General features: G+C 41.8%; 2 protein-coding genes across 3 annotated transcripts in view; one reads left to right on the top strand and one right to left on the bottom strand.

Moving 5' to 3' along the window:
* TMEM169 (transmembrane protein 169) overlaps positions 1–5,981 on the bottom strand; it is a 14,710-nt gene extending 8,729 nt beyond the window's left edge. The window contains exons 1-2 of one of the 2 annotated variants that reach the window (XM_035572646.2): positions 5,863–5,981; positions 14–62 (exon numbers count right to left, since the gene is read on the bottom strand). The gene's annotated coding sequence lies outside the window, so the exon portion shown is untranslated. The remainder of the gene's footprint in view (positions 1–13; positions 63–5,862) is intronic. The other variant, XM_050711705.1, reaches the window with a different exon arrangement.
* Positions 5,644–25,407, top strand: PECR (peroxisomal trans-2-enoyl-CoA reductase). The gene is given in 11 exon segments (XM_035569120.2): positions 5,644–6,148; positions 9,276–9,409; positions 14,792–14,837; positions 14,840–14,956; positions 15,605–15,686; positions 17,291–17,387; positions 19,430–19,540; positions 20,056–20,167; positions 20,285–20,372; positions 23,963–24,097; positions 24,175–25,407. Coding segments are annotated over 11 exon segments (1,431 nt in total). The 3' UTR covers positions 24,179–25,407.

Here is a 25,407-nt window from a genome sequence, read left to right as displayed (position 1 = left end):
CAGTAGGACTTACCTCAATGATTTGACATGATCTTTCACATATGCATCCTCACCGCACCCTGCTGAAAGAGGGAACAACACCTGTCTCCATTTCACAGTGAAACAGCTCAAATTAGATTACAGTTCCGTGAATCTAGCAAATACCCAGGCTGTGATGAATGATCTGTTAGAAGGCAAGGTGGGAACAGCTCCTCCCTACCAGTGCTAGTGTCTGTGCAGCCTGCGGTGAACTTGACAGGGGGATTTATCTCACTGAAAATAAGCCTTTTGCATTTTAAAAGAAAATAAAATGTTACTTTCAGCCAGATTAATTCCCTCATCAAGTTCACCATGCAGCCACCCCTAGAGGAAGAAATGTTCAAGGAAGGGGAGGGAAAAAACCCCTCACAGCAGCAGCCCATAATAGCAAGCTGCTTTAAGTGTCTGTGCAATGATAGCAGAAGCACAAAGAAAAACACCTGCCTGTGGCCTGCCAGCAAAATACGAGAAAGCGAGCAACAAAGCTCATAGATCACACCTGTCTTTCCCTCCCTGTTCAATCCACAAGCTTCAAAGCACTTTTATTTCTTGAGGAAAGAGAGAGAGACAAGAAAAAAGGCCATGCTCTGAGTATGCATCCAAGCAGGAGCAGACCCCAAGCGGGATTGCCAAAAGCACCGAGTACCAGAGCAGAGAGGGCGCCACAGGAAGGTGACCCCTTCTACCAAAAACTTCATGGGTTTGCTAACGGAGCTCCCCACCCCTTGCCTGACCATCAGGATGTGGGGATGCCAAAAGCTGAAGCTAAAAGCAAAGGGAAGAACACAGTGTCTGCAGGCAGGCACAGCCAGACCCAATTTTGCCCAGTCCCGATTTATAACTGGCAAATGCAGTCATTTATTTAGGGCTGTCGGCACGCAGTGCTAGTGCTGCCCGACGCTGAGGCTACCGAGAAGCTTCTGGACCAACGCAGGTGGTGACAAGAGCCTGGCCAGCACGGGACGGCCTGCACTGAAGCTGCAGTTCAGCACGGAGAGAATGCCTTGGGCTCGGATTGAGGGCTCGCCAGCTCCACTGCCAAGCTGCGTGGCTCAGGAGCACTGCTCTCCCTGCAGTCCTTCGTCCTCCGTGTGAGGCACCCAAACGCCTGCTGATGGTATTCAACAGATACAGCCAAAATAAAAATAAAAGTAGTGAAGAGGAGCTTTCCAACGTATCACTAAATTGGTTCTCGATGACATTTTCAAAGACTTTTTTTAAAAGTCAAGGGCATTTCACAGAATGTCTGTTTTATGAATCAGATCTTTTTTTTTCCTCTGCTGTTCCGTAACTTTTCCAAATGTCAGGGAATGATAAGTGCTGTGTAGATCAGTATTACTGAAGTCTGAGAAATGGCACACAAGAACAGCTGTGCATTTTTATTTTATACTAAACAAATTACTCAATCAATTTTTTGCATACTAATTTATTCACAATTCCCAAACACTGCTGGTCTACCTTTTATTTAGAGCTAAAGCCTGAAGTGCCGTCTCTGCCTTGTCTCCACATTCTTTGTCCAGACTGCTAAGAGAATGAGAAATGAAGACAAAGCACGACTTGAAGGATGGTTTGAAATCCTCAAAGCAATTCAAGTGGATTCCAAAGCAGGCTTGAATAAACTTAACAGAAATGCTTAAATTTTTAGGAAAAAAATCCTGATGATAAAGCAAAGATGTGTTCTCTCTCTTTTCCCCTATTCCACCCCTCACTTCTGCATTTGCCCAAAGTGGGTCATCCCGCACCTTGAACCAGCAGGTGCCTATTGCAATTCCTGCCCATCTACCAGGACCCTGCTGGATTACACGGTGCCGTAGGAGCTGCAGAACCCAGTCGGTCACACCAACGTGAGCGCAGCATCCTGCCTCCACAGCAACGCCCTCAGCCTGGGACCTGGCATCGCATCTGTTTTTATTTCAGTAAAAGAGTAAACGTTATTTCAGTAAAAGAGTAAATGTTATTTCAGTAAAAGAATCACAAGATCTCCATTTCCCTGCTTTAGGAACTCATGCAGCACTCTTGCCAGGATGTTTTAATGTGTGTTGGACTCCCGCCTGACCTTTACAATAACTAAAAACTAGGATCCTGCGTTAGCACCTCAGGCTCTTTTTCCATCCCTTCCCACTCAGAAGATCCCTGACTGTGTCTTGGTCCCCTCTCCCTCCTGGCCCTGCTCTCTGCTGCAAGAAGATCAAGCATGCCAGTGCCTCATTCAGAGAAAACAAGGAGACCCCAAAGAGCAAAACCTGCAATTAGAGAGCAAGGAGTTGCAGCCACGCAGCGCAATGGAAAACGCAGTCAATTCTAAATCCAGTATGGGAAGAAGGTATCTGAAAGATCCTGACACAAAACTACATCTTGGAGTTCTTATTTGGGTAAGATATTCAGGGGCTTCAGATCAGAGCTTTCTCTAACACCTGGCTGCAGCCCAGGAGTTGCTGAAGAGCCAAACTGTACAGAGCAAGAACTGGAAGGTCCCCCGGGAGTGATTCAGGATTGCTTAATGCATTGCACAGTAAATATAATCTAAGATACTTAGACAGTATCTCTTGCAGCAGGAATTAGTTGGCTCAGGGGACTCTCAATTGGATAAAACTGCAGATACAGATCCGTGATGCCAGGGTATTAAGGACGCAGCACTTTCAATTGCAGACAAGGAAATGCTCCAGTCTCATTAATACAGTGTCAGTGGGGTGCGTGATTATTTAGAACATGTACCTGTGTACCGGTGTCAAACTCATACCGATACCCTACATCTTCTCTAACTACAGACTCTACTTTGAGTATGGTGCCTGTCTTCAGTATCTCCTCTTTTTTTTTAGTCACTGGAATGAAATTCCTACAGATAAGGATGAAAGCTAGTGAAATCCTGATTATCTCCTACTTAGACTGACGTACCTCGAGATATCCCTGCGAGCAAAGGATCTGCCCAGTGGGGAAGTCCCTGAAGAGATGAATTGGCCAGGGAACCTGACCATCAGATGGGGCTGACCAGGAAGGCAGAAGTCATGAAATAGAAAGGCTCTCATGTACCAGTCAGAGGTGATGAAAGGAAAACCAGCCACAGCAGAGAATGCACAGACAGGAGGTGAAAGTGGCAGGGCAGAGGAGGCCTTTGGTGTAATCCCATGGGAGAGTCCAGAGAGGTATGGGAACAGAAGCTCATGCCATTTTTCGTTAAGTTATGGCTCCACCCTCATATTTCTAGTAATAATCATAGGGATTAAAAGGGATTGTTGTTATACTTTGTGCAATTTGGTATTCCAGGAGAAGAAAGCTATAAACCTGGAGCATTCATGGGAGTGGGGCCTGGGAAAGCAGCAGCAGCCAGAGCTGCAGGTTGATTTTCCTCGAGGCTAACTAGCAGAAACCCTCCATCATAAATCATCTTTGACCTTAAGGTTTTATTTGTAGCACTAGGATGCTTTTCATTAAATCTCCTCTGCTTTCACCTCCCTGTGGGACTGCTGGTCCCAGGGACACCTCTCCTGGCGTTTGGATCCCACAGAGGTTTCTCTCCCGTTTGGAGCCATCTGTCTCTCTCCTTAGTTCAGTATTTAACAACTCTGAGACTTTCCCCCTTGCCAACATGGATTACAAGATATGGGGGGACATAAACAGGGTGAATGCACAACCCTCCCCAAAGGACAGCAAGCTGTAAGGAATATTAAAGCAGTAAATATTGCTGCCAGGACTTCTAAAGCATGGCAGAGAGCTGGACTGGCAGATGTCATCAGCTGAATAGCTAAGCCATAGGCTGGCAAAGCACAAAATCTGTCTTTGACAAAAGTAGCCTTTTCTGAAAATGCAGAGTTTCCCATTCATCTCAACAAATCAAACTAGTTCATTCAAAGCTGAGACACAATCTGGGAGCTGAAAAAAAAACAGAGAGCTAGTTTTTTCCTAGTCAATCTATAAATACAAAAGTAGATGCTAAAGAATGAAGTGCTAATTGCACAACTCTGAAGGGCTGACAACCGGGAAAAAAAAAAAAAAAAAAAAACGACTACTGATGCATTCTTTTTTCTAAATGTGTCATTTTGAATTTTGAATGGTTAATGTTTTTAGGTGATAGATACATCAAGGAAACAAAATTAAGCAGGTTTTAGCAACAAAAAGATAAAAGTGAAGACTGAGGCTTTAAATGCAGATTTATTTTCATCCAAATGCAAGCTGACACATACTGCAAGGCAAAAAATAATAATAAAATTAAGAACTTTCTGTCTAATCAGATACTACTTCCTAATACATATCCAAACATTAAATTTATAGAATAACATAAAGGAATAGCCTTCTGCTTACTGACTTTACTGCTATGGTTGCATGTAGTGACAGACCAACATGTTTTAATGCTACCAACAAAAGAAAATGAACATTCCTTTGTGAATAAGAAAGTACAAGTGTAAGAGAAGATTAAAATTGATTTCAGTTAATAAGATTTTCTTCTTTTCAGCTTAAATCATTCTGAATCTAAAACACAGGAGTAAAATCGATTCACACAAAGATACACTCAATCCTTGTTTCAAAGACAACCCCACAACACTGACTAGAAGGCACTGCCTTGCTGAAAATATCTGTGAAAATTGGTTATCTCGGCTCAGTTCTTTGTGGATGGGTTTTGTAGCAGGAGGGGCTACCCTCCATTCAGGCCAAGGAATGGATGTCTCCTTTCCTTGCCTCCTTACTCTCCGATCTTTATGCCTTTCCCCTTTATCCTCCCGCCCATCACTCACACAACCTCACCGAATGTGTTAAGCCTCTTATTTATGGCTATTGAGAAATTCCAAAAGCTTGCAGAAAACAAGAAACTTATCTCAATAGGGAAGAAAAAAAATCATCTGATAGGGCTCTCCAGGAAATCTAACAAGCAAAAAACACAAACAGAGAGGCCAGACCGATTTTCCTGGGCGGCCTGTGGCTCAGCCGGGATGGTGGGCAGGTTAGAATAGGAAGATCTAGTTCACTAGCAGAGTGCTTCTCCCTGGGATTAATTAAAGATCTCTCTGATGCAGCCTGCCTAAAATATGTAGGGCAGCCAGAGATAACTCATGGGGATCTGTGGAGTCTCATGATGATTAAAAGTGGGGAAAGTATTTCTTGCGGCGTCAGCCACAGCATTTCACGTCTTGCCTCCAGTAAGTAACGCAGTGCTTTAAAAAATCAAAGCGCTCTGCCGACATTAATCCATCTGGAAGGCGACTTTGTCTAATGGTTGCCTCACGGGTCTAAGTCACCGCACAGAAGTCTGTTTCTGCCTTGTCCCCCTTTGCTGAATGAGCCTGGACACATGTGAACTTCTCCGTGCCTCCCCTTCCCCACACTACAGGGAGGGAACAGAGCTTCCTTTGACACACACTGAGCTTCAGGATGAGGATGCTATCTTACAATCTTCTTTGATTCAAAGTGTTAAAACTTAGAACATGCGTTGGGAAAAGTAAATAACTCCAACTAACAAAGGAGAAAGCTAACAAAGCTAACTCCAACTAACAAAGGAGAAAGCTAAAACGGACACAGGGATTCTCCCACTTGGCTGATACGCATCCTTTTTCCCCCTCACTCTTCTCCCCTTAGCCATCTCCCCTAAGGCAGTAACGGCAGTACCAGACGCAGAGAGATGCTCACGAATGGATGCCTCCATTGCAGAGGACAGAGGAGATGCTGGGGAAGATCCTCACGGCGCTCACACTCCTCACCCCCCGCCGAGCTCACCGAGGGCGATCCCAAGCGCGGATCCACCTCCGAGGCCCCTCAGCTCAAGATGGCTCTGTTAGGGACGCGCCCCTGGAAAATGGTGTCCCCTCCGCCACCCGCCCCAGCTCCCCGCGGGCAAACCCGCGGCCGCCTTACCTGCCGGCTCCGCCCGCGGGGCCCCGCTGCCGCTCCGTGCGGCCAGGGGGAGCTCCTCGGGGCCCCGGGAGAGCCGCTGCCCGCCGCCCTTCCCCGCCGCTCAGCCCCGGTCCCGGGGCGCGGCATGGGGCGGAGCGGTGGCGGCGGCCGGGAGAAGGGGAGGGGGGGGAAAATGGCGGCGGGGGGGGCGTGCTGGCGGCGGGGCTCTTCAACGGGCGGGTGGCCATCGTCACCGGCGGCGGCACCGGCATCGGCAAGGCTATCGCCGCCGACCTGCTGTCCTTAGGTGGGCGCGGGGAGGGGGTGAGGTGGACGGACAGTGGGGTCGGGGTGGTGGTGGTGGTGAAGGGAAACGGGGACCTTGAGGGATAGCGGGAGCCGGTCAGGGGTGCTTGGGGCCTTTGGGGGTCGTGGCGGTCGCTGAGTGGGTTTGTGGGGTTCTGTGAGTGGTGTGCGTTTGAGGGGGCGGCTGGGTTTTAAGGGGTGGAAATGGGGACCCAGGGGGAGCAAGGGAACAGGTACTGCAGTGCTGGGCATGCGGGACTAGTGCTCTGAGAAGGGGGCGATGTGGGGCTCTTTTGCCCTGCTGACACTTGGTGCGATGTGCCGTTTTAAATACAGCGAAGTGAGGATGTGTTACGCCCAGATAGCTTCTCTCATGCCCCCTCCGAAGTTAGTTTTCTTCTTAATGCTGTTGAACTGAGTTGAACTGAATGTCTTGCTGCTGCTGAAGCTGAGTGGGCTTTTGAACTTGTCCCCATGTTAAGCTCGGAGAAATGGCTCTTTGTCAGTGCTTGTGACAAAGCAGTCTTGAAGTTAAAGTATTGTACTTCAGCATGAACTTTGTAGGGTTTCTTTCAATGCCGGTTAAAGATAAGTGATGAAATCTGGAGGAAAAGGCAGACTCTGTAGAAACATCTCAGTAATCTACCTTGCACCACCTTTTCTGCAGCTTTCAACATAAATATCAGGGTTCATTGGCATCTGACTGGTTTTGGGTAATGTTAGATAAACATGATTAGGATAAATAACGCCAAGTGTTGTGCCCCACCATGTTGGGTGCGTTGCATTGTTTAAATGTGCACTGTGCTGTAGCACTGCATAGGAAAGAACTTTGTTAAGACTTTATGCTGGGAGGCATCTCTTCTTCTCCTGGCCCTTGTTGTCCAGCTTTCCACTTGTTCTGTGGAGCTGAAATAAGGGCTAGTTCTGCTGCCTTTGGGTTACTGAAGAGCAAAACATTTTTTTTTAAGGTGTACTTAGCCGGTGCCTTAAAAAGGTGCTTTTTTAAGTATCATCGTCACACTGTTCATCAGTGTTACCCAGTTACATTAAAACTGTTCTTAACTTGGTCTGCATTTTGCTTGAGAAAAAAATAATGCTAATAACAAAAATGTCTCTCCATTACATTATAAATAGAAAACAAGGCCGCAAATCGCTAGTAAGCACGTTGAGAAAATGGAGAAGGATCTGTGGCTTAAATCTCTCAAATGTAACCTTCATCTGCAGACTTGCTGGCTGTTCCTACAAGATGATGACCGGGAACTATATCCATTTATACCTTGTACTTCAGGCTGTGTTTTTTTGGAGGGGAGGCTGGTTGGACAGAGAATGCTTGTAGGAGCAATGACAGATAATGCTGGTCACAATGTACATTGCTTATTTTTATAACCAATCTTCTTCAAAGCCTTCTGGAGAGATTTAAACCATTTGTCTGGAACCGTGTCTGCCCCTTCTCCCCTCAGCCCTGTCAGGAAACGGTCTGGTCATTCTTTGTGAAGAAAAGTAAGGACTTCAGTGAAGCAGTATCAGTTTGTGCTGTAGGTGCCAGGTCTTCCCCACTAGTTAGAATCTCCCTGCTCATATTTAGCATATCTAGCAAAGATAGTCTCCTACTGGACTTTATTCTTCAGTGTGTGAATTAATAAGCACTTAAGTTGATAAATGACACTGTGCTACAGAGAATCGGTGTTTTGTGTTAATTGGTGATTGTGTGTCATTTTATGAACTCTACTGTAGGGTTAGTCAGGTTATTGTGCAAGTGACCAAGTCCTTAATCTAAAAAATTAGGAGACTTCAGAGACTACCATCTTTACCTGTGTTATTTTAAGATGGCCAACGATCAAAGGTGGAAACCTCATTCCTAGGGATATATAGAAGGAAGCGCTGCAACTATAAGTTTGGCACCTTCTTTCATTTTTTTTTTCTTTTAATTTAATTTGATGTATAGTTTCACAAGAGAGCCTGAGCCAAATGAACAGCTTGCTGCTCTTTACTCCCACTAGTTATTTTGAGTTGATTCTGGTGTTTGTTTGATCACATGAGAGGCCAAATTCCACTCAGTAAAATAGCAACAAAAGAAAAAAAGGCACCTGGCAAAACGTTAACATTTTTTTGGCTGGTTTACTGTGTTGAATTAATTTATGTTTAAGCAGATGAGCACCAGAGCTGGTGTGAGGAAAGGATGGCTTCTGTTGGGATACGAGGATTATGATGGAGTGAAGTGAGAGCAAGACCTCCCTCCCTGCCTCCTTGGCAGTGGCAAGCTAGTAATTTGCTCATGCATAGTATGAAATTGCATGTCTAGTGGATTTGTACTAGGGTTTAATCTACAGTGATCTCTTTCAGTCTGTGTAGTAGCAATCACCGAAGACTTAAAGCTGTCCTGAGTCCTCTGGTGACGAAGGAGATGACACTGCAGTGCAAGTGCTTACTGTTAATTTGGCACCTGCATTGCTTCTCTCTGTAGAATGAGTCCTTCAGCCTTCAAATGCTGACACAAGCAGAAGGCTTGAGCTCCTGACTGGTATTTTTCTCTCCTTTCTGAGCTAGGATTATAAAGCATGTGCAAGTGCCATGGGGAAGCCTCTGTTCCTGCTGTCTGCAGATAAGAGTTAATCTTGCAACGGTATCATCCTTTCTTTCAGGCTCTGTACGGTTAAAAAGCAGAGTATTACATTTGCTCACGGCAAGTCAAAATTACAGCCAGAGTTACAGTAAGATTATTTTTGTGGTTTTAGGAGCAAATATTTTTTTTGTAATCAAGACTAGCTAAAACATCTTTAAATCACGTAATCGATGAATGAGGCAGCCTCGAGCAGAAGCCGCAAAAGTCGTGTCTGAAAGCTACTTTGCTGACTCTGCAACTCACAGGCTGTCTCCCTTTCTGCAGGAAGGAGAGTGAACCTTTTCGTTGTTTTTTTTGATTGCTCTTTTCCTGGCACAGTGGGATCTTGTTGCTAAGAAGCACCTGACATCAGTCATTTCTCTCTCTCTTGCTAGAACTTCTTTGTTGTATTTTCCAGCCAGTGACAAAGAAATGCACATCCTACAAGATGTCTCCGTGATGTTATTAACCAGGGTAACTGCAGTTTCGACTGCTAGCTGAAGGATTTTTCATTTTGTCTCTGCAGGTTGCAGTGTTGTTATTGCCTCTCGTAAATTTGACCGATTAAAAGCCACTGCAGAAGAACTGAATAATGCATTTTCTTCTGTGAGTCCTGCCAAAGTGACTCCCTTGCGGTGCAATATCCGCAAAGAAGAGGAGGTAACGACTAGTGATCTTGTTCTGGGGTTTAACATGTCAAAAGTATATCATGTATATAAATTCTTAGACCTCCAAATTCATCTCTGGCCCTCTCAGGAGTACTCTAGGTGCAGTAAAAATCTATTAAATTGATCTAGATAAAGCTGCATATTTCCAGGGAATGACCATTTGTTAGTAACGTAAGCAAGAAAGCATTTGTAAATGCAAATATTTTTCTGACTGCACCTACTTATTTCAAATATTTCTAAGAGAAGCAGGCTTTGGAGCTTTTATGTTCTAGGGCTGAGCTGGAGCCTACATAATGTGGTTCTGTGTCACATTTTTGCGACACCAGTAAGGGGGTGGTTACTTGTGAAGATGGAGACCTTCAGACTTGCATCGTCAAACAGGAAGTCAGAGCATGGAATCTCAATACTTGTGAGGTGACACGAGTTAAGTTATTGAGATGATCCCTGCGTTGTCAGACACTTTTTTCCTAGCCATGTTTCAGATTTTGGTTACAATTTGAGCTATGCAAAACTTTTGCTCTCAATTCTTATTACTATTACAGTTGAGATTTTTCTCACAAAAATTGGAAGATGAAGAGCAGAAGTACTCCATCCATGTTCTTTATTCTAAGTCTGCATTCATCTTCTAATTTTTTTCTGTGTAAACATTTTGAAGTCCAACCTGACACTGGACTTATAACTTAAGACTGCTATAAAACATTCCAGTAATTAATTTCTACTTTTTTTCTTAACCTATCAAAGCCTCTGTTAAAATCTAGCAAAACTTAAAGAAATATTAATGACCTTCAGTAGCTATGTAAATTCTGGAAGTATCCTAATATAAAAGCATAAACAAAATAAAAATAAAAATTCTTCCTTCATGGGACAACTCACGATATAAAATATTTATACTGATATACTGAGAGTTTTTTTCCTAAAGGAGAAGAACCCTGAGGCTGTGCAATATGTCGCTTCACCTACTAGTGGATTTTAGGTTTGTGTTTACCAGCATCAGCAGCATGATCTAATAGTTTATGACAGATGTCAGAGGGCAACTTACATGATTAAAGCTACATGAAAGAAAAGAGGTTCTTTCATGAAAGTGTTCTTTCATGTCACTGTGCTTGCAGAGAGTAGTCTGGCATGCTTAATTTTCTGCAGGTGAATCTTATTTTTGCATCAACTTAAAAGTGAGGTAGTGGTGACTGCAATGTTGTGTGAAGTAGAGGACTGGGATGGTAAAATGAGGCAATCTCTACCAAACAAACTGCCATTCCTTCTTTGTTTCATATTTAAAAAATACAGATTTGTCAAAACAGCCTTAGCAACTTAAAAAGTTTTCAAAGCCTATTTTGAAGGTGCTGTTAAAGCCTTGTTTGTAGTGCTGTGTGAAATGCTTAGGCATTATCTTCTAGTACAGCTAGCCACACTGGCACTTGGAGAAACTTGGTGTCTCTTCTGTTATCTGGAAGTTTCATCACGGAGTTGTCTTCCATTTAGTTTTAAGCTCTAATCATTTACAGATACACCAGAACTTTCTTAGAACTCTTTCATACTATATCGCAGAACCCTCTGTCAGGTATCTTCTGCTAGTGAAAGTTCTTATAAACCACATCCACAGGAGCTCCTATAGGGCTGTGCTCTGCACTTATAGCTGGAACAGCACCGCTATCGCACCGCTGTTTTGTCTGTTGCTGAGCAGTGCTGGCACAGCATTGCTCTCTCTGGAGAGAGCAAGACTCTCTCCAGAGCTCCCCAAAAGCCAGCAGGCTGGAGGTGGGTGAGAGGTGAGCAGGGGACACCACCAGGGCAGCTGACCTACACCAACCAAAGGGATATTCCATACCATATGGTGTCACATGCAGCAATAAAAGGTGAGAAAGGGGGGGGCTCCTGTTGTGAAGATGTCTGTCCTCCCAAACAGCCACTATGCGTATTGCAGCCCTGCTTCCCAGGACAGGGCCAAACATCGCTTGTTGATGGGAAGTAGAGAATAATTGTTTTATCTCTCTCTCTGCTTCCATGTGGCCTTTGCTTTTTTTTTTTATTTTTATTTTTTCTCTTTCTTTTCCCTTTAATTAAATTAACCTTATGTCAACCCATGAGCCTTTTTCTGTCCCATCATACTTTCTCCCTATCCCCCTTTGATTTTTTGCTGTTTTTTTGTTTGTTTTTGCCTCCTCAAAGTAACTTTGAAGACAGCACAGCTCATTCCTCTTGTGTGCTGTAGTTTGGATCTGTGAAGTTCAAACATGAGAAGGTTCATCTCTCATCAAGTAGTGCAATAGAGCTCTTTCTGGCTTGGGAGGACCCTAAGAAGGTGCACTGAATTAATTGCTGGAGAAGCTTGCTGGCAGATATCCTGGGGATAGCTTAATGAATGTGCATTTTAAAGTCTCTTAATCTTCATCCTCAGAGGCCCTCCATCTTTCTAGCAAAGCTTACTTTTCAGTTAATATGCAAAAAATAATCTTGCTTGGTAGAGGATTTTCAGCCACTGGTATAACCTGCCAGACTTATTTCAGTCAAAAGAGTCTGCTGCTTCTTTTGGCTAGTTTTCCATTGACTGTTTTGTAAAGGATAACAAACCTGTTTTGTTTTTTATATGTGGAGGAGTAAATAGTTTTGGGATGCCAGTTTTGGGTGCACGTGAGGTTTCTGTGTTCTGTCTTCAGGTGGCTTTATCCTGAAGCAGTGATTGTGCACCTGCCCCTTATCCTGTGGTTTGGGGCTTATTTAGTGATCAATATTTCTTCTTAGCAATTGTGCAGCTGTAGTGATTTTAATTATTTGAATATTTTCCAGCACTGCCACCCATAACGTGTTGAATACTACAAGAGCAGGTCAGGTAGCTCTTGCTGATAGACAGGCCAGACAACTGCGTGTATGTGTGTTTCGTCTCAAATCAAGACTTTTTCCAAAAACCCAGAATCTAATGAATTAACTCCGGTGCCTCAGTGTGGCCAGAGCAGGGGAGAAAGACCCTGTCCTTTTTCTGTTATGAAAGAGCTTTTTTTTTTTTTTTTTTTAATCTCTGTGGGTATTGGGAAGGGGAAGCATATGTTTGCATGTCTTAAATGTTGAGCTACAGCAAATTTGTCAATGGGCATAAGAAAGACTTGAGGATTTTTTTTCCTTCTGAAAGCATTTGTACTACATGCTGTGGACAAATATTTCTTTAACCCATGTCTAGGCAAGTAGAAGACATAACTAGGTAAGTGGAAGATAAAACTTAGTAGTTCTGACAGGCCACTGCACTTCTTGAAAACAGCAGTTCAAAATTCTCTGCACAGTTTCCCCTTTCCACACTAAGCTCCATCTGCAACTGCTGCTGGAGCAGACCCTGAGGCTAAAACCTATCATTTGGACACCTGACAAATAAGAACCCTTGGGAAGGACTCAATACAGTACTATTTAGCACTTTACCTTCTGTCTGAGTTCACTAGTAGCTTTTCTTTTCCAGTAAACATTATGGCTTAGCACGGACTCAGTTGGTATATAAATACTTAATGCCTGTGTGAAGCCTGTAGTGGAAGAGTGCAGCTTGGTGGGGAGTTGTGGATAAGAGATTCCTGTTGTCTTACTTTAAAATTACACAGCAATAACACAAAAATGCCTGTTTTCACTGTGCAAGAATACCTACTGAAGAGCTAGCTGAGGACTAGAAATAGCAGGCAATTTACCTCTTGAGTTCTAATACCACTCAGAGGTCCCTCGAACGTATGTGGACATTTGCCCTTTTTCCCTTGGTGTCAGTAATCTGGGAGAGCGTGCTATTACATAGTGTTTTATGTCTGAAGTGCCTGAATTTGTTCTTTTCATTTTTTTTTCAAAAGTATGTCCTAAACTGTTAGCTAAACCTTCTGGAGTTCCTCTCTGCTTCCAAGGAGAGTCTAGTATCTTTTTTATGAAGTTCTTTCTGTGTGGGTTTTGATTACTTTGGAATGAAAGCTATCATCTTTAGTTCTCACTGTGATTTAAATGTGTTCTACCAGATCCTTTTTCTCACTATGCTGGTGGCTGCTGTCACCATGTTTACTGTAATTGGGAGAAGCACTGCGAGCAATACTTTCTCTTCAACGTTGTGAAGATTGCTTCAGATGGAACCATCTGAGCAGTGACTGGAGAGCCTGCCAGCCTTTGCTGTCTTTCAGAAAACAGAATTGTTTATTATTATTGTTGTTGTTGTTGTTGCTGTTTTTTGGTTGGTTGGTTGGTTTTTTTTTTTTCTTTGTTTTCTGTGACCACAGATACTAGATTAAATCTTTACATATGCTTGGGTAGGAGTAACTGATCTGTGGTTTCTGGTTGTGATAGCTATTGCAAACACAGGAAACCCTTGTCCTATTTCTTGAGGTAAATATTAAATTGTTAAGTGGCTGTTCTAGATGTCTGATCACTATTTTGTAAATACGTCTACTTTGGTATCTGCAAAAACCTTGAAAGCTTTAGAATACATTCCCCACTGGGAGTTCTCCTATGTTTAGTGTGAGCGTGTGAGGATGCTGCTGTACTTCCAAAACAGAAAACATTGCAGAAGGCTGAATTTACAGCCTGTAGTGTAGATTAGGTCACTATTAGAGCTAGGTTTAGCATCTCAAATATCTTTCTCCCATATGAAATTAAGACACCCCTCTTCTGCACTGACAGCTCCTTGAGTAAGTGAATAAAATGTCTATTGATATTTGCTATTAATACCTTCCCAGAGTACCCAAAGGTAAACAGTGCCAGACAGTGCTCTTAATCCTAAGTATTCATCCTGCTTATAAAGTATCTGCTTAGTCACATATTCACCTTTCTTTTGCTGAAGAAGACAACTTACATCACTTCCAGCACTCCCTAGAGTTCGTGTTCTGTTTGGTAATGAACTAAGTTTCTTGCTCTGTTGGTTGGCTGTTGCTAACTCATAAGTCAGAGCTTTAGTGAATATTCAAAACTTCTGAATTAGAAAGTTAGTTTCACATGTTTACTTGCATTTTCTGTTCAAAAACACTCGGGTGTATGGGTCAGATGAAAGAAAATCCATAGCTATCTTATATGGAATTCTTCCAACGTCTGATGTGAATGCCCCTGCACTTGGAGAAAATGTCAGTAGGTCTTAAATAAAAGGCTTTTGTGTTTGGTTTTACAAACCTTCAGCAGCAAAGATCCCTTTTTCTTTCAGTGCAGCACCTGCAGTATACCAGGAAGATTTCCTAAGTAAACACAGATAAAGACCAATCCAAAAAATCCTAAATCCTGACTAAACCTGTCATACCAAGTCTTCGAGCTTTTCTGAGTCTGGTACCTCCTCCTTACGTGTGGGAAAGGATATGAGAGAGAAAATGTATGAAAAGGAAACTGGGTATATAGCTTAATCTGCACTTTGCCACACTTCAAAAACATATTGTTTTAGGTAGAAGCTCTGGTGAAGTCTACACTGAGTCTGCATGGGAAGATTGACTTCTGGTGAATAACGGAGGGGGCCAATTCGTGAGTCCTTCTGAAGCCATCAGCGCAAAAGGCTGGAATGCTGTCATAGAAACAAATCTGACAGGGACTTTCTATTGCTGCAAAGCAGGTGAGGACTGAACATTGTGAATGTTTTTGTCTTCTGTTATTGCTGTAAAAAAAACAAACAAAAAATGTAGTTTCCCTACCTTTTTTTTTGACGTGCTTGTGAAGTAAAATCCAGTGATTGTTTTCACAAATGTCATCCAGAGCTTTACATGAAACTGTACATTATATTTGTTCCTTTAAATAAACATATGCTTAGACATGTACACGCTTAGTAGAGGAACATTCTTCAGGTTAAGACCATGTTTGGGGCATCAGTTGGCTTGGATAACCACTTACAGGTATATGGGAAAACCATTTAACTTCGGTGGACTATAGTTAGTAACACAGGAGGAGACTTCACTCCCGTCAGGAGTGTAAATTTAAAGTTAAATTTTAAGTACGATCTGTGATTCTCGGATAGCATTAGGAAAGTGGAAATGAAAATAATTTACATGGAAGGCACAAGATCTTGATTTCCACAAAAGGTTCTCGCCAAACGCTGGCCAAGACCGCACGTGCTGTCTCACTGATCAGGTGGAGAGGTTGTTATCTAAACCTGCACTGGAAGCCTGTAGGATAATTGAAGTTGGACTTATCTGGCTTCCAGCTGGCAAGTTCATTTGTGTGCATTTCCTCTGATATTTATAGGTTGTCTTCCTCCTTCATACAGTGTACAATGCCTGGATGCAGAAGCATGGAGGAGTCATTGTCAACATTACTGCTGCCGTGACAATTGGGTTTCCTGGAATGTCGTAATATACATACATATATATATTATTTTTTTTTTTTTGCATTTTCCTATATTCTTCCCCTAGAACTATTAATTACTCCTAAATACTTTATGTTGGAAAGGTGTGTAATGGGCAGCAGCTGAGTGTAGAAATACACTAGTTAATGTCAAGGGAGAGCAATCGTGATACCTGGCTGTACGTGCAAGGGTCTTTTTATTAATCCAGTAGAGACCTCAAGAGTGAAGGACATCTCTGGTCTCTGTCAGCTACTTTGTATGAAACTATGAAGCAAGAGTTGCTAACAAAGCTTTCACTGGGAAGGGGATGTTGGTGGGACTAGTTGCACTAAAATATAACCTTTGCTTGTTCCCTCTCCAAATTGCTAGTGGGTTTGCAAGAACTTGGCACCTGTTTTCTTCTACTGTCAGTTCACAAGTTTTGATGGCATAATTAGTTACAGGAGTTGGATGGGGAGTAAGAGGAACATACCTAGCATGTTACCAAGTTTTGGTTTTGTCCTTCAGGCCACATAGCACCTACCTTTCCTGTTTTCCTCTTTACTGCCACTTTGTAGCTATCCTTCTTGGAGAAAGTCAGTGATGCAGTTCTATTTCCTCTGCTACTTTCTTGACTGGGAGAAGGTATAAAAAATGCAATGTTTACAGTTCTTTTATACTGACAAAAAATTATCACAGCTGTCTGCATTAAAATACAGCATCCACTCTGTAGGTATATGTTTACCGTATTTGTTCTTTTTTTTTTTTTTTAACCTTCAAAATGAATGTGAGCCAGAGCCTTCTGGTTGAAGCTTTTATGCCAAAAAGTTCCAATTTGTTGAAAGAAAAATAATTTTCAGAAAATGGGTTGTTTCAAAGTAAAATTTGAAGTTGTCAAAATGCTGTACTTTGAGTTTCCTAAGCAGAAAAAATCTGAGCTTCTTTTCTGAAGTTATGTTTTTAAACTTTGAATTTCTACTGAAGAAAGTATAAAAATATATACATAATTTGAACAAGTGCTACATTATTTTTCTTTGTCCTGATTCAGGGTTGAAAGTTTTCAAAATCTCAAATTTTCAAGGAACGGGATGATATTTTTTCATTAGCTTGTTCTTGCTTAGCTTATACAAAATAAATGTGGAGATCCACAGGGTGGTGCTGAAGCTACAGTTGTTAGAGTTTCTCTGCTCTTGATAAATCTGGATGAATTCTCACTGTGATTGTTAGAATAGACTGTTAGAATATTTGCAAGTTGAACCAAGAAATAAAATAACTAATTCTGAATAACAGTTGAACAGAATTTCCCAAATAAAATTGTATATACATGTGGATGGATAGGCAAGGCTACTTTCAAATTAAATTCCTGCTGAATTGACACGTGTTTAAGGAAATTATAGCATAACTATGTAACTGGAGGTCTCTTCCAACCTAGATGATTCTGTGATTCTGTGAACTCATTTAAACTTGACCACAGCTTCACAGTTTATGAACTAGAAAATCCCTCTGCATCTTCGGTGGCTGGTCCAGCCATAGGACAGTGCTCTGACCTGAGTGAGACATTAGTGGGATTAACGTTGGGCACTGTTAGCTGAAGGAGGAGATGCTTCTTTTGCTTTCTTTTCTCAATAGGCACCCAGGAGCTGCAAGAGCTGCAGTGAATAACCTAACCAAGACGTTAGCTTTAGAATGGGCCCACAGCGCAGTAAGAATCAACAGTGTTGCTCCTGTAAGTAACCGCAAATGATATGATTACACTTAGCCACCACGCATATTTATGGTTAAAGCTTTCAGACTGAAAGGGATTTTAAAAGCTAGAGCCTCCAACTGTTTGTGGATTTTTATTTATGTGTTTTTAATTCTCTCATCTACGTTCCTCAGGTCCTTTGAGAGCATTTTATATTGTTTGGATGACAAGTCAGAGACGTGGGGTAAAATTGCTTCTGCTTTGAACTGACACTCTGTTTGCCTCTCTAGCTTAATGAAAAGATACCTGTGAGGAGCTGGTGACCTGTTTTACAGAATCCTGACATAAAATTACTGAATGTTTTGTGTTTCAGTAGTGATTATGTTACATCTGAGTTCACAAAACTTTTTCTGTATGAGGTTCATGTATGATTGTGGCTTCCTCCTGTATTTCCAAAGTTATTATGCGATGCATTCAGAGATTCTCAAAACTTCTTTTACTTTGGCTTCTGCATGTCAAGTTAGGTTAGTTTTAGTCATAAAAAGACTGTGTTTGAAGTGGACCTTCTCTTAAAGAAATCAGATGTGTGTTCTGATATTTATTTATTTTCTCTTATCAAGTATATGCAGACAGAAAACCACTACACAGGTCATCTAAAATATGCCCGATGTGTTTCTAAGGCAGTAGGTAGCATGTAGCAATTGTTTTAAATAATCTTATAGAAAGACCAGATATATTTTTGTAGTGCACAGTGCTGCAGATACAGCGGTTATGTAGAGGCCCTAGCTTTGAAGTTTGAGATGACATCTATTGTGATTTGCGTAGCTTTCACTCTTAATGACAATTTACTTTGCACATTTACTTTCTTGAAAACAAAAGGAAGAAGGTAAACTTCGTCCAACTACTTCTACATTCAGAATTTATTTCACAGTACACTAAATGTCAGATCTTTCTAGGAAGATCTTCCTACCGTCTGTGGAATAAACGTAACAGGATATACAGACATCCTGTGCTAAAACACCTGGTTTGGTTTCTTTTGGCGTACCATAGAATGCTTAATGGGAAACGCGTAATGTTCTCTCAGGTAACGGCTCTTAGGTAGCCTCTGTGAGGCCCAATTCATCTGGAGGCTTGTTAAATATTAAGGTCTACTGGCTTGTTTTTCCTGTCTGTTTTCTGATTTATCAAGTCTTTAGGAAATAAGTAATTAGGACACCATTATTTTGTGTGTTTATTTTTAAGGCATGCTAATTACCTAATGAATCATACTAATTATAGCATGTGTCAAATGAGACTTTTGACAGGCAAACACTTCAGTGTTTTGTTTTGTTTTTCCTCCAACTGTGTTACTGTGCTGGTGACAAAAATCTATGGTCTAGTTAGAGTGATACTTTATATATTTCTGTTACCTTTGCCAAACCACAGTTGCTCACATCTCACACATCTTAGAAGAGAAATATTCCTCATGAATGACTTAAAATTGTTATCTTATATAAATTTGAGTCCAAGATGTTCTGTCAGAACTCATCTATGTAGCCTTATGTTCCTATTGCTGTAGCCTTCATCTTCCCTCTTGAGTCTAAGCCGGACTGTGTAATCATCAGAGCCAGGAAGATCTCCTTTCACTTCTTCTGTAGCAGTTAAGTAGAGAGAGTCTGAAATGTGACTGCAAAATATGGCTGCTTCCATAATTCACAGTAAAGTCAATCTAGTATTCTTGCAGATTACCAATAAATGAATAAAAGTTAAGAACTTGTTCTTGGGGTTTTGTAGTTTTCTGTTGCAAGCTTATTTGAAATGCTTGTTATTTCAAAAGTCTTTCAGTCTTTATACTCTTCATAGTTATTGGAGTGACAGTGAAGAATTGGAATAATCTGAATTATTCTGCTTGAATAGACATATGGCTATCAGTTAAATTATGTTTTTCATTTATAAACTATACTATTTCATCCAATTTAAAAACTTGCATTCAGGTGCTGTTTAGATGGTTAGTCCCACAGAAAATCCCAATAACTTTAAAATTTTCCAACAATCACAACTTGAACTTATGAAAGAGAACTTAACTTTGTTTTGTTTTAATATAGGGAATAGTATTTTCAGAAACTGCTGTTGCCAATTATGGAGAACAAGGTGCAGTGATGTGGTTAAGGAGCATACCAAAGGTTCCTGCCAAGAGATCAGCTGTGCCTGAGGAGGTAATGTATTTCAGAATATTTGTGATGTTCCTATTTCTGTGTCTCTGTTTTTACACCACTTTTTGTTATATGGAGAACAGTAAAGACTTAATTTTGAACTGTGGTAGAGTATGAAGAAAGGAAAAAGCTTGTAATAGCGTGTAGTAGTGTCATCCAAGAGACTTACTCAGTAGTCACTGTTACACCAAAATTTAATTTAGATGCCTCTTACAGCTAAAATATTTCATATCTGGCATTGGTTCCTGGAAAGGTTGACTTCTAGCAGAGAAGACCAAAAGAATGAAGGTGAATATGGGAAAAAAAGTGTATCTTAAAAGTACTAGAAAGCTTACAATTGTTGAACTGTTATGTTCCTGATGTTTGTGGCTGGAAATGTGGTTTTAATATTGTTGTGGCTTTCATTACTGGGAAGAAAACATAGCTGTGTCTTGCCTGTGTCAGTTTTCAGAAGCATCTTGGACACAAGCAATTGGCAGAAGTTTAAGAAAGATTAAAATTGTCACTCTTTTTATTAGATCTCTCCTGTAGTGTGTTTTCTGCTGTCTCCAGCTGCTTCTTACATAACTGGGATAACCGTGGTTGTAGGTGGTGGCCAAAGTTTATATCTCAATACCATAGAAATACCAGGTAAGAAATGGGCTAAAAATAATGCCCTTCAAGTGACTGAAGTTGGGCAATGGGAGCACACAAAAATAAAATGCCCACTTCCTCCATCAACTAAGTCCATTGTTTTGTTTTCCTCAGATCATGACAGATGGCCTTCCCCACCAGAAGGAAGAAATTCTGAAATGCTTAAGAAGCTTCTTTCTGGCGAGTTCAAGCCAAAGCTGTGGTAAAATGAGATTTCACCTTATTTCCAGTTGCACAGTTCCTGGTAATCCTGCTTTGTGACTTGGTCTTACAACTGTCAGTAATCTGAAGTTTTTGCACCTATGTAACTACATCGAGTGCCTTGACTTTCATTGGCTTGCGTTTAAAACTTGAGAAACTGTACATAGTACATCATCTTCTCTGACAACACTCACTGCCCCCTGGGAAGGGAAGATGTAAAAGACAAATTCTTCATTTGCACTGGCATTAAGTTATGAAGGATCTCAGAAGTGATTAAAAAAATATTTAGTTTCAAGTGAAGGGGTAGAGAGGGCATGTTGTAGAATCTTTCTACTCTAAATACGGGGAGGAGAAGATTTAAATCTTTGTTATTGCTACCTGTACCACTAACCCTTGAGGTAGCTGTTAGCTGTTTACTCTTTCTGTTCAACCACACACTGAGTGTTCAACAATGATTTTAAAGATTGATTAGAGTAGCTATTTCTCTGAGGTGGGGGGAATTAAAATAAAACGGTGGTTGGTTAAACAGCAGAACACTGTTTTTACAGCTTCAAACTAATAAGGCATTTCAGGAATGTTTCCAGTTGTTTGCAGATATAATGACATAAAGAGATGAGCTGGCTGCCACTGAAGTTTGATAATAGAATAATCAAGTAATAAACTTAAACTTTAAAATACAGTGATGGAAAACAATATTGATTCAATAATTTAACAGCAAAGTCTTGAAGCACAAGCTGTGGTGTATATTGCAGTGCTTTTTGCAATATGGCTACACTGTTGAAAGAAAAACTTGGAATCCTTCATTTATCAGTTTAAACACCTTCTGTCTATACCGTGTTCTCTACTGATATGCTGTGTTCTTATGACAACACACCTTTTGTTCATCAGTGTCCCTAAAGCAGGCATGATTTTCGTGCTCAATGGAGCATTTTAAATGCTTCCATTTAAAAAACAAATGAAAACAACAACAAAAACCCAGCCTCTTCAAGTGATATATTGTAAGACTTCTGTGTTTGTCCTAATTATTCACTCTGTTCCCATATCTGGTAACTTTAACCAAAATATGGCAAATTAGTGATGACTGCGGTAAAAACTGGAATTTGTCAGGACAAATTCTGTCCCAGAATTCTGTCCCAGTGGTGGTTTTGCTTGGGTGGGTGGCCAAGCTCCACCACAACCACTCTCTCACTCCCCCTCCTCAAAGGGAAAGGGGGAGAAAAATACGATGCAAAGGGTTCAAAAGTTGAGATAAGGACGGGGAGATCACTCAACAGTTATCGTGACGGGCAAAACAGACTCAGCATAGGGAGATAGTAAGATTTATTGCCTATTACTAACATGCTAGAGAAGTAAGAAACAAAGGAAAGAAACCAAAAGCACCTTCCCCCCATCTGCCCTCTTCCACCTCCTCCCGCTGAGCAATGCAGGGAAACGGGGGTTATGGTCAGTCTATAGCGCTTCTTCTCGGTCACTGTCATCCCCTGTGCTGTGGGGTCCCTCCCACGGGATGCAGTCCTTGCTGAACTGATCCAGTGTGGGCTGCCCACAGACAGCAGCTCTTCAAGAACTGCTCCAGATATGGGTCCGTACCACAGGGTCTATCCCTCAGGAGCAAACTGCTCCAACCTGGATCCCCCACGGGCAGCAGCTCCTGCCAGGTCACCTGCTCCTGCGTGGGCTCCTCTCCACAGGCTACAGGTCCGGCCCGGAATCTGCTCCGGCAGGGGTCTTCCACAGGCCACAGCCTCCATCAGCGCAGGTCCACCTGCTCCACCATGGTCTCCTCCACAGGCTGCAGCGTGGAACCCTGCTCCACCGTGGTACTCCATGGGCTGCAGGGGGACAGCCTGCTTCACCATGGTCCTCACCACAGGCTGCAGGGGACTTCTGCTCCGCCACCTGGAGCACCTCTCCCCCTCCTTCTTCACTGACCTTGGCACCTGCAAGGCTGTTCCTCACTCCTCTCGCTCTCCCAGCTGCTCTGTGTGGTGCAGCGTTTTTTTTTTCCCCCTGTCTTAAATATGGTCTCACAGAGGTGCAAAGCAACATCACTTATTGGCTCAGCTCTGGTCAGCAGTGGGGCCCTTACCTAACATGGGGCAGCTTCTAGATTCTTCTCACAGAAGCCACCCCTATGGCCCCCTGCTACCAAAACCTTGCCACGTAAACCCACTACAGTCCCAGAATTCTGTCCCAGAACTTTGGTTTGACTATTTACAGTTAACAAGAATTTGTAATTCCTAAACAAGGCATCTACTGGGGAAGAAGTTCTATAGTGCACAGAATATCCAAGCCACAGTTGGCATCTCAAGCTGTCATCTCAGCTTGACTGGCTCAGTGACTGCTTCCCTGGAGAGCCTGTTCCAGTGTGTGACCACCCTCTCGGTGAAGAACCTCTTCCTGATGTCTAGCTTAAACCTCCCTTGCCTCAGCTTGACACCATTCCCGCGGGTCCTATCACTGGTGACTAAAGAGAATAGATCAGTGCCTTCCCGTCCACTCCCCCTCGTGAGGAAGCTGTAGACCGCGGTGAGGTCTCCCCTCAGCCTCCTTTTTTCCAGGCTGAACAGGCCCAGTGACCTCAGCCGCTCCTCGTACGTCTTCCCCTCTAGGCCCTTCACCATCTTAGTAGCCCTCTAGGCACTCTCCAACAGTTTTACATCCTTTTTGTGCTGTGGTGCCCACAACCGCACACAGTACTCGAGGTGAGGCCGCACCAGCGCAGAGTAGAGCGGGACAATCACTTCCCTCGACCGACTAGCGATGCCGTGCTTGATGCACCCTGGGGTACGGTTGGCCCTCCCGGCTGCCAGGGCACGCTATCATTTCATGATAATGAATGTATGATGTATGATCTACATAATGTGAATTGTTCCACGGTCCCCGAATTTGGTCCCCAAATTCAGTCCCTTTGCCAGCTGTTTGTTCTCTTCAAAGGTGCCTGACTTTCTCTGTATTTAATTAAAATATTTGAATTTATTTAGGTATAAGTGTTTTTTCATGACATCTTTAATTCCAATTTTTTTTTGGGGGGGGGGCGGCAGGAAGGGGTACATGGGGCTTGAGCAGAAAACCAAAATGCATTCATTAGACTTAATTTCCATCTGATTTATTATATTTTCTTAGTAGCTGAGTAATTATTTGTGTCTGTGAGAATCTTGTACAGAGATAGAATCAGCTTTTTTCAAACCTTATGTGGAAGTTATCTTTTGATGATTGCAGATATTAATTCAGGGCACACAGAAGAGAATTCCTGGATAAAACATAACTTTTAGATAGCTAACTCTAGTAGCCTAACTACTTCCTTTAAGTGAAATTAAGAATACAGAAATAATTTCTCAATGAACTAAATAATGTCTTTTTTGTAAAAGAATATTAATTGTAGTTAAACAGGCTTGAGACTTCGAGAATCTAAATTTAATGTTTGACTGCAAGCTTCTGTGACATGTGAACTGTAGATTTGACATGAAATAGAAGTCTTTTGATAAAACGATTACTTTTATTATATTCCAGAAATGTTCTCTACAGGATTTGAGCTCAAAACTGGAAATAACTATTTTAAACTTGCAAATTTGTTCTTTAACTTTGAAGTATGAATATCCATGAAGAGCGGAAGTTTACACGTAATCATGGTGAAATGCATCATTTACCTCTGAAATGGAATATTAGAAAGGATAGGGTTCTCTGGTGTGAGAGACGTGCAGCCTGCGATAAACTCCTCCACAAGTAAGAACTATAACAAACCTTTTTGGTTGCACTGAGTACAAGGAACTTTATTTGACCTTGCCTTCTTCAACCTCCAGGTAAAGCCATGGATGTCTTTAGGAGATCTAAGCAAGTTCTTTAGAAGAGACGTATTCCTGCACGTGCTTTTCTTCCCTGACAAGAAGCTGAAACAGCCAACGTGTGGAGCCATAATGCACTGAGGCTTACTGCAGTAGGAAAGGATACTCACGATAATCTAAGGGTTAGTACAATGTAGGAATACAGAAGATACATCCTTGAAAGGTGAAGGGAAAACAGAATGCTCAAGTGCTCTCTGCTGTGTAGGTTTTTTTTTGTTTTGTTTTGTTTTTTAAGTAATAATACTACTGCCCTCTGTGTGTTGAGGTTTACTGTGAACATTATTAAAACACATCACGTTATATTGGATATTACAATAGTAACTGCCGTGCTGTAATAGTTTTGCAGTGGTCACAGCTTCTTTCCCCCTACTTCTTGCACCAGTGAGAAGAGTAAATGCTTAATTCTCAGAATGGAGGATTTATTTTGGTCCTTGGCTCCTTTGTCCCTTTTTATGCCGATTAAAGCCATTTAAAAAATTTTACAGCACCGTACAGAAACCTGGTGTTGTGTCAGCTGCCAGCATGAATGTTTCAGGTTTCTGCTGTTCATACAGATAATATCAGCTGAAGCAAAGCTCTTCCTATGCCATTGTGATAACAGCTCTTGATCAAAGGGCATTCACAGTTGCGGTGGATTTTTTTCTTTCTTTTTTTTTTTTTTTTTAAGGGAGGGAAAAAAGCATGTGATAATAAAAACATCCTTGACCTGTATAAGATTTGGGCGTCTGAAGTTCAGAGAAGACTTCTGATTTTACGTGGGAAGTGAATATGACAAAAGGACTGTGAGGAACCTCAGGAGGAATCAAGGAGACTGATGGACCAAATGCTGACACTTAAACGTATACTGCACAGTGCAAATGAGCAGGGAAAAGAATGTTAGAATGACGGTTACTTTTACCATTCTGTTAAAATCTCCTCAGTTGCTTTAACATTTACCTCTGGCTAAACCTTCACCTGTGCTGCCTCCCCTTTCTCATATATTCATTTGACCGATTAATTGATGCTTTTCAACTTCTACCTTGCTGCACTGTCTGGTATTACACCTGAATATGCGTTGTAGAACTTTACATTTATGAAACCAGTGTAGTTCCACGAAGGGGAATTTTTATAAACTGTACGTGTCTTATGTTTTCAGACACCCTTAAGCAGAATATTGATATTAACGGCATTTATTTACTGTAAAATGAAGTC

Source organism: Cygnus atratus, chromosome 6 (assembly GCF_013377495.2).
Source record: "Cygnus atratus isolate AKBS03 ecotype Queensland, Australia chromosome 6, CAtr_DNAZoo_HiC_assembly, whole genome shotgun sequence".
Lineage (NCBI taxonomy): Eukaryota > Metazoa > Chordata > Aves > Anseriformes > Anatidae > Cygnus > Cygnus atratus.
Note: the sequence above shows the minus strand (reverse complement) of the source record. Positions and strands in the feature narration are given on the sequence as shown.